Below are 9,207 nucleotides of genomic sequence, written 5' to 3' on the forward strand. Positions count from 1 at the left end.
TTAGCAAACTGTTCCTTATTTACACAGCAGACTTGGAGCAACATTAGCATGTTTATGTCCACCTGGACCAACTCCTGAGGAATATACCTGCTTATTTATGTTGACTAGCTAGTCTGTCTGCTGTTTAGTGCTGGACAGGTAGTGTACAGTGGGTTTATCAGAGCTTTATCACTAAAAATAAGCAGTGCCTGCTGCTGCTATAAACACTATAAACAACACTGATGAGGGTGATGAAACTGAACCAAAACAGTAAAAATCGTAGGCTATAAAACCAAGACAATGAGCTGAAAGCTGCTACACAGCTACGTAGAGTGTTACTTTTCTTTTACATCACAGATAATCATTTGAGCCATTGTACATATTTGATTGGTGCAGCTTTAAATCTCTGCATATATCAGCAGACTCTGGTAATTCACTTTCTTTTCTTGAAGTTACAAGAAACTCAACGCTAATGTACTTTCAATAATTGTGAATGATAAGCGTAACAGTTAAAGGTCATTTTGGAGTATTTGCCTATTTCTACACCTGCTATCTCAATAAATAATGTTTGTACATATGTGTCACAGTGAATTATATTTGCAAATAATGTTTGATTTATCATAAAGGTTATTTCATTTAGATGAAAACATGTCTGATTCACTCACTGTTATTATACTGTAGTGCATCACATCATATGCAAGCACATATTTTCTATCTGCATGGCTAGATACCAGGAGGGGTAAGTGACAATACAATGCTTTTTTTCTAATGTAGTTTGGTTTTATTTAAAACTATAGTAAATATAGTTATAAATTACAACATATTTTTCATTGCCCCTGGCTTTTTCATAGTCCACCAACCTATATGAAGGTGAACAGGTCTTCCATGTCTAATCTGATAAATACTGGAGACTGAAATCTGGAAAGTTAAACCATTCAAAACGTTATTATTATTTTTATTATTATTGTTATTATCATTATTATTATTATCATCATCATCATCGTTGTTATTGCGTTATTGTGCTCCTCTGTGTCTCTCTCTCCTCTCTCTCTCTTAACTGAACCACCCACATAGAGTCGTTTCTACTTGAGCTTTCTTCCCGTTAAAGGGGAGGTTTTCGTTGCTCATGAGGAAATGTTGGGTCTCTGTAAGAGTTCGGTTTAGACCTGTTGTATGTGAAAAGTGCCCTATGATGACTTCTGTTGTGATTCGGCGCTATATAAATAAAACTGAAATTGAAATGTTAATAGGATGATTACACCAACTGATCGTAATGATTTCTCCATAAACACATGAGAATTATATCAACCGTTTGCATCATATCTACGGAAACTGAATCATTTTCATCCAAAAACAAATGTAAGCAGAGAAAGAAGAGTTCAAGAGCAAGTTTGGCATCAATACTGTACGCGTTTGTTTGGCGTTAATAAATAAAAAAATCATCATCAATCATCAGTCATTGGTCAAAACATACGATAACTATTTTTCGCCTACAAATATGTGGTGAAAACTTCGCTTGACAATCTTTACACCAAAACAAAACTGCGATCGGTTTCGCTGCATTGAAAATATCCCTTGTAACAGACCGGAAGTTTGATGTAACAAATGCTGTACAGAAACGGAAGCCGAGAGGTGAAGGAAACTGTGGGAAGATGTAAGGAGTTAAACATGACATTTGTGCGAATAAAACGGCGGTGTATTTGGTCTGTGATTATGGCGAGGCTATAGGCAGCCTCTGTTTCTACTCCGAGGACGGAAGGAACGACGAAAATAACAAAGCATGCTTTAACTACACCAATCCTTTCATGGCCATGGCTTACATGTAAAGCTCGATCCAGGAATTATCCTGTCTCACCGACGCCACACGACCAGCTGGAATATTACAAACTAGGTTACACATGTGTAATGCGTCATGTACCCTGCAAGGAAAGAAGCGGACGCAGCTCATAGGTACAGTAATAAGAAGTTAATTACATCTGACATATCCCAGCAAACAGACGTTGAATGACTGTTGTTTGAACGTCCCATCAAGACGTCCTGTTATGGTCCAAAAATAGTTACAACATGAAAGTTGTGCTGATCTCCGGGACGTTACCAGGCCATCAGCTGGGCGTCCTCCCTGGGTGTTGAAATATGTTGTTACCATCATCAACGGGCCTATTCAGCTATTCTGTTAAAGTTTATAGGTAGTGTGTGTGTATTCTGCAGCTTTATACATCCTGCATCAACAACTTAATATGCTTTATTTTCTAAAATGGTTTAACCAACGTCCTGTCTGACCTGGACATTTGTTATACATCTTAACAACATGTCACTGTCAAGATAATCCTGATAATAAATGATATAGACTATAACCATACACTTTAAATATTTTAGTTAATACAAGACATATACATCAATTTTACAGAAACACACTGATTTAATATTGACATGCAACAGTATTTTATTTATAAAAGACAATCATCAAAAGTAGATGTTCTGTTAGATAATCTATCAGTTTGAATTCTAAACTCTTGTAATTCCATCTGATGCATTTCGCTCATGGATGTATTATAAGAGCTCGATATCGGACTAAAAATGGCGTCCATTCAGTCCTAAAGGAACCGCTCATCTGGCTCATACGCCAAAAAAAGTTTCTAGCTTCCGGGTTTGCTTCCGTGTTGTGCAGCCCACTGAATATGCACAGTGTTTCCCCCGCTGGCCCCGCCCACGAGCTCCTGCTCAGCCTATAGACTTTGCATTGTGATGGCATCACAGATTTTTAAATCGCTTTTCTCGGATTGAGGAAAGTTTTACAAACATAAAACCTCCATGGATCAAAAGTTCATAATAGAAAGAGTCATAATTTACATTTGCAGTTCGAGGCGTCCTGTCAACAGTTTTAAAGACATCTCTTTTACAATGGTGGTCTATGGGGAAAATCCTTTTTGGGCCACAGGGGGATTTTTTGCTGCAATACCGTAAGTGGCCACTGGGAAAAATTGGCTGCAAGGCAGAGTGGCGGCGCCATATCCAGCTCTTATTATACATCCATGATTTCGCTCCAGTTTTCATGAAGCTACTGAGCCTATGCTAAGGCAGGATAATGCTAATGCTAACTCCAGGATGTCAAACAGCTGCTGACAGTCTTTGTCAGAATTCTGTGAGGAAAACAGAGCTGAACTCTTCATCAACATGAGCGATATAGAACATAAAAGCAAACTTTCAAGCTTAAAACTTACCCAACAAAGTTATTTCAGCACCATTTCTGTCATCATGTTGCTTTTCAAACTCAGCAAGCAGCATGATTTGCGTTTCATGTTGCTGTGCTTGTTTTTGTCCAACTGGAACCATTTTTGGCCAGGGTCACAACATTTTTGCTGGGCTCATACCAACATATGGAAATAGGATGTAAGCAAATAAGAAATCTGTGGATTGTTACAACTAGTGCAACCTTAAAAGTCATCTTCATTGTTTAGCTTTATTCAGCAGTGTTTTTCATGTATTCCATGTTTTCCTTGTTATTTTACACACATGTCAGTATAATAACCGTCATTCTAAGCTATCATGATAAAACTACAGTATCATGGATCAGCGTAATATTAACCATCATGGCGATATTAAACTGCTTGGGTGCTCAGGGCAAAAGTGAGGGACAAAAGCCTGAAGCACCTATTGACTAGTTTTGATTAAACACTAAATGAATTCAGGATAATTTAGGAATATGCAAAAAAAAACATTTGAAGTCCCCCTCTACTCAAAAATGTGTTTTGTTCATTGTTCCTTAACTTGGATATTTGAGCTTCACTGTATGATAGAATGATATGTGCAGAGTTTGACACTAAAAAAGCTGTTTTCACATTGATCTGCTGAAAATGGAAAGTTTCTCTGTGCTCATTGAAAATCAGATTTTAAGGGGTGGGAGGGGTGAAGTTCTCTGCTTTGCCCAGAATTGTGTTGCCCAGCGTTGTAAAGATCTTGGCCTGTATTGTGTGTGAAAGTTGCTATTTGACATATTAACAGACATAATTTAAGTACGTCTTTTCCCCTCTAATCTTTACTGTCCCTAACTGACAATCAGTATTTCTGTGCTCTGTTGTCTTTTTTTCTCAGTGGGACTGGTGTGTTCTACCAAGCAATGCCTGCGGTTGGAGCTGATGGAAAGAACATCATGAAACTGATTCCAGTACAAATGGTCGACGGGAAGTTTGTCCAAACTCAAATAAGCAAACCCAAAACAGATCCCAAACCACGGAAAGCTATGACCATAAAGGTCGCCTCTGCACCTGTTCACATGGGAAAAACTGCAGCTTTGAGTTATTCAGCCACCCAACAAATTGTCAGGGAGCAGGTTTCCATCATGAAGGCCTTGCCTAATCAAGTAGGTGTAACAGAACAATGTTCGGACCTTGGTAACTCATTGAATAAGTATCCACTACAACAGACTCTAAACTTCATGGCAGAAAAACCTTTGATGGCAACACTTGCCACAAACTGTGGGAAGCCAGTAAGACTCCCAGTCACTGTAAAATCCCCAGCACTCCCAAGAGGACAGTACCTTCAGATTCCCTCTAATGCACAAGTCAGAACAGTCCCAGTGTCCGAACTCCCCCCAGGTATCAAGAAACAGATTTTTACTTCATCAACCAGCTCCTCTTCGAGTTCAGGCTTACCCAGTGTGGTCTATGTGTCACCTGTGACAACTGTTAATCAAAGCACCACTCCACCGAGCAATTCAGCACCCGAGATACTTTCAAAAACATCAGATATGACTTCACCTTCGTCAGGAAGATCCAAACCACATTTGAAATTAATTCCAAAGGTTTCACAAAGGCCCAACAGCCCCATGAAGTGGGTGATCGAGGAAGAAGACGGTTTTAGAGCGTCAACTCTTGACCCTCTTATTTCTCCTTCCGTTACTTCACAGATTCTTCGAGCTGTTGCAGAGAGAGAAGTCGCCAACAAGCATTGCGAAATCATGACAAAAGAGACGCCCGATTCTTCATTAAGTCTGGCCAAAAGTGAAAAAGGACATGAAAACGCCTTGGTCATGTGCAATGGGAAGGTGTTTTTCGTGGCCAAAAAATGTAGCCAACCTTTTAAATTAAAGAAGAGGGAAGCTGATCCACCCACAGCAGCAGCAAAAAGTTACAAAGTCAAGAAAACCAGCACACCGCCATCCCAAAATGTACTCAGGCAAGACTCCAGGATTATTATTCCTGATGAATCAGATGAAGTGATTGACCTTTGCAATGATGATTGTCCAGATGACTTGTCTCAACAAGCAGCATCAGGTTGTATGTCAACCGTGACTCATCTGGATGAAGACAATGTAATATTTGTATCATATATTCCACCCAAATCTGAGTCTGGGTCAACACAAGACCTGATACAAAAAGCACTTGAGAAGGAACAGGCAGACCAGACAGGCACAAGGGGCTTGCATAGTGTGACGGAACAAAAGAGCCTGGATGGTGCAACTAGTTCAGTCAGTGAAACCTCGATTGGAAATAGTACTGTCGGGGATCATCTAGCAAGCGATGGCAGAGATGGAAGACCCTCTCTGAGAGGAGGAAAACCTGGAGAGAGCACGTTAGTCAGAAAAGTCAAAAATGTAACGCATGTCTGTGGTGCAGCAGTGATGAACACAAATAATAATAATAGGGCCTCAAACACAAATAGTCAGCAGAGCAACTCCACCCAACAGTTGGAGAGCATGGAAGTAGATCTAGAAACAGTGAGTTCAGCAGATCCCAGCACTTCTGAGAGCAGCAGTGGAATATGCTCTCAAATAGCGGACACCTCCAAAATGAAGGTGAGGGGACTACTATTGAGTTGGGAAGTGGGATGGGCCGCTGGTTTAGGAAGTGTTTTTCCCCATTCTGTATTCCTGTCTCAAAATTATCTTTAACGATCCCCTCCAGACATGTTTTAAGATGTACATAAAATACTCAACTTTGAATATAATTGAATATAATAATTATATTGTAAAGTTGAATTATATTGAAAAATGACATTTACTTCTTCTCCCTCATTAAAAGTTCCAGAATCAATAAATAAGCAAACACGTACCAATCAGCTGTGCACTCAAGATCAGAGTGGAGACGTTACCACTCAAGTAAAAGATAAGTGAGTACTTGCTATCCTACGTTTGTACTTTTTAAACAGAAAACACGTTTTATATCGCGATATTTAGATGTAAATGTAATTAGCTGTTCCTCGTCAATGCTTTCAACGCAAGCAACAGGAAGTAAATAGAGACAGGACGTCCGACAAAAGTTCAGCTCAAAATGGCGCGCCACACCACGCTGCCCAGCACTGCGTCGCTAGCAGCCAGTTAGGACATTCCAGTAGAAAACAAAGCAATCAAACTGATTTTGTCGCTGACACTCACTCACATCACAGTCAGTTCTGTTGTTGCTTAATTCATCCAATGTTAACTCAGAAAATACATTGATTTAGTCTGTAGATTGTGAAATCCGTTTTCCAACATTGTCATCTTATGTTTTCACCTTCCGTTAGCAGCACAGCTAACGGAACATTAGATTCTGTGATCGGATGTTTCTTGCTAACAGGTTTTATGTCCACAGTCTTGTACCTTCGACTTTTTATGAAAGATGCAGATATTTTCTAACATTATTTGTACTGATGATTCAACCAGGAGAGTTTCATTTTGATCCAAGCTGTAGACGTGTTCAAACTCTGAGTAACATAACATGTTTGTGGGAAAAATTAATGACGTTTACTTTCAGAACCAGAGGCGCCCAAAATATCTTACCTTTTTCGTAACTGTATTGCTTTATTACTTTGGAATACTTTATAGTGCCTTTGATGGAAATGTTTTCAATTAGGGAATCATGTAAGAATGCGATTTTGACTTATTATAGTGCATCTAACTGAACAGTTATTATGGAGCAAGCGTAGGCATTTGGTCAAAAACATGTAGTTATCATCACAGAAGGATGTTTACATCTTTACATGCTCAATTGTGTCATCTTAACAGGTAAAAATCTGATTAATTCGTTAATTCATGACTGATGTTTCCATGCCATTGGCTGGCACTGGTGGATACATCGTCTTTGAATGTAAGCGCTGATCAGTGTCTGATTTGTTGATTGCAGAATCCAGTATTGGTGCACATAAGTTTTTATGCTGGTTGACTGCCTACAGTTATCAAGTCGTCTTGTGCAGTTGAGCACATCTCCCTACTAGTTCGAACGGGGAAGCTAAACAACTGAAATATCTGGCTCTTCAGCTGCTTCATGGATAGGTTCACAATTTTACACATCTGTCTTGGCATAATACTCAGGTTCTCGTTGAATATTGAAACAGTTTTTGCTTGCTGTCATCATCCCTCCTGTTCATACTGGCCATTAAGAGATCCCTTCCTAACGTACCCCCAGTGGAAGTGATCAGGGACAAGATCCACAGTCCTCCTTTTGTGCAGAAGATATCTATTTTAGCCACTTTAAACAGTGTTATTTTGTCTTACTTGCAGAGCTCTACAGATGGGACATTGTCACTGGCACCAAAACCCTTTCACATGGCCGACCACCTGCTGAGGCAGATATTTGGAATTACGTCCGTTGTGAAAATTTGCCTGCAGAGGATTGATGAAGCGTCAACTGGGGCTGTACCTGAAGAGGCTCTACAGAACGAGTCAGTGACTAAACAGTCAGTGGAAGACGTTCAGGAAACAAATGGATTAAAAGAGAAGGAGCTCTTTTTACAGGACCTTTATGATCCACAAGAAACTGAAAGCAACAGCGGTCTTATCAGTGTGAAAAGAGTGAACCTACTGACTGAACAGAAACTGTCAGGAGACCTTGTCACTCCAGGCCCTCACACAGATATCAGACCGATCAAATGTTCTCTTTTCAAGCAGATGACAAAAGCTCCCATTACTTTGAAGAGTAAGTATTCTTCAGGTCAAAGTTCAGACAAGGGAATATTGCGTGATATTGAAACTGAGCCAGTGATTGACTACGTGGAACCAATAGATGATGATCTCCCCAACACAGAAGGACATGACATCCTCAAGTCACAGGACTCATCTGCCCATTCACAGACTCAAACTTGTATTAATCCGAATACAAACACAAGGAGAATGGGTAGAGCGAGGAAACGCACAATGTGTCCATGTTGCATCCCTGGTGCTCTGGATCCTGCAGTGAAGTCCAGCGCCAGGTTAGAAGAACCAGAGATGCGGGCCTGGATGACAGAGCCATCAAGTAAAAAAGGAAGAGGAACGCTGACTAAGGCTCGGAGAAAAGACAGGAAATCACCCGGAAGGATCAACTGCGTTACGGCCAAGAACAAACAGAGATGTAAGGCTCACAAGGTTCCAGCCAGTGAGATTTTATCTGCGACGTCCATGGACTCTGATGAACTAAAACGACACAAACAAATCAATAGACTCAAAGAGCTTCTGAAAGAGAAAGAGGCTTCTTTAGAAATGATGACAAACAGCATGATTTCAGACTAAAAACTCTAATGGTCTAACAGTTGTGATATTGTTGGATTCATTTTTCATATATAGTCTGCTATTACTAATTATTTTTGTTGGAATTAACAAGGACTAACACACATACTGGATTTTAGATTAATACATACTGATCCCGAGGTCAAGACTTCTTAGAGTGTCTACTTTAGTTCAAAAGGTGAAGAAAATATGAGATTTGAGTGAGTTTATTGACTGCCTGGGAGGCGTAAACTTCACTTGGCAGGCCAGAGATAAAATAGACTGAACCTAACAAGCATATTGATAAATGTGTGACAGGATCTCTTCTCTTGAGTTAGACTGAGTGAAGTGACTAAATACATCAGAAAATGTGGATTAATACAAATGAGTCACCAACAAGCATTTTATATTTTAGCCTAACATCCGTATATGTTTTATTTTGAAAGTGAAAATGTAACGATATTCAGAGGAAGTCATGCTTATTAAAAACTAATATTTGTATTCTATATTTTATTAGGGCACTTATGCAAATAGGTTTACTGGTTGAAATGATTATTATGAAGACATATTTTATGAGCTGTAAAACAGATTCCATTATTCCTTGATAAGTTCATTCAACATTCATACAACTCCTCGGCTATTGTTAATGGTTGTCGAGGTTTTATTTTGTTGAATGAGCTTTTCTACCAGCAGACGTCCCAAACCTAATAATTAAATAAATAAAAATGTGTATATGTGTGTGTGTGTGTGTGTGTGTATGTATGTGTATGTATACACACACACACACA

The 9,207-nt window shown here is 39.4% G+C and overlaps 1 protein-coding gene across 1 annotated transcript; it reads left to right on the forward strand.

The window, feature by feature from the left end:
• Positions 1-1,524: 1,524 nt before the first annotated feature.
• On the forward strand, positions 1,525-9,191 carry lrif1 (ligand dependent nuclear receptor interacting factor 1). The gene is made up of 3 exons (XM_044352711.1): positions 1,525-1,929; positions 4,072-5,773; positions 7,457-9,191. The coding sequence occupies exons 1-3, from the start codon at positions 1,892-1,894 to the stop codon at positions 8,441-8,443; spliced, it is 2,727 nt and encodes a 908-aa protein (XP_044208646.1). The 5' UTR covers positions 1,525-1,891; the 3' UTR covers positions 8,444-9,191.
• Positions 9,192-9,207: the final 16 nt, after the last annotated feature.

This window comes from Thunnus albacares, chromosome 5 (assembly GCF_914725855.1).
Source record: "Thunnus albacares chromosome 5, fThuAlb1.1, whole genome shotgun sequence".
Lineage (NCBI taxonomy): Eukaryota > Metazoa > Chordata > Actinopteri > Scombriformes > Scombridae > Thunnus > Thunnus albacares.

Coding starts and splice junctions, on each gene's coding strand:
- lrif1 (XM_044352711.1), top strand. CDS start 1,892: ATGTACCCTGCAAGGAAAGAAGCGGACGCAGCTCATAG. Junction 1,930..4,071: donor GAAGCGGACGCAGCTCATAG/GTACAGTAATAA, acceptor TTTTTTTCTCAG/TGGGACTGGTGTGTTCTACC. Junction 5,774..7,456: donor CGGACACCTCCAAAATGAAG/GTGAGGGGACTA, acceptor TCTTACTTGCAG/AGCTCTACAGATGGGACATT.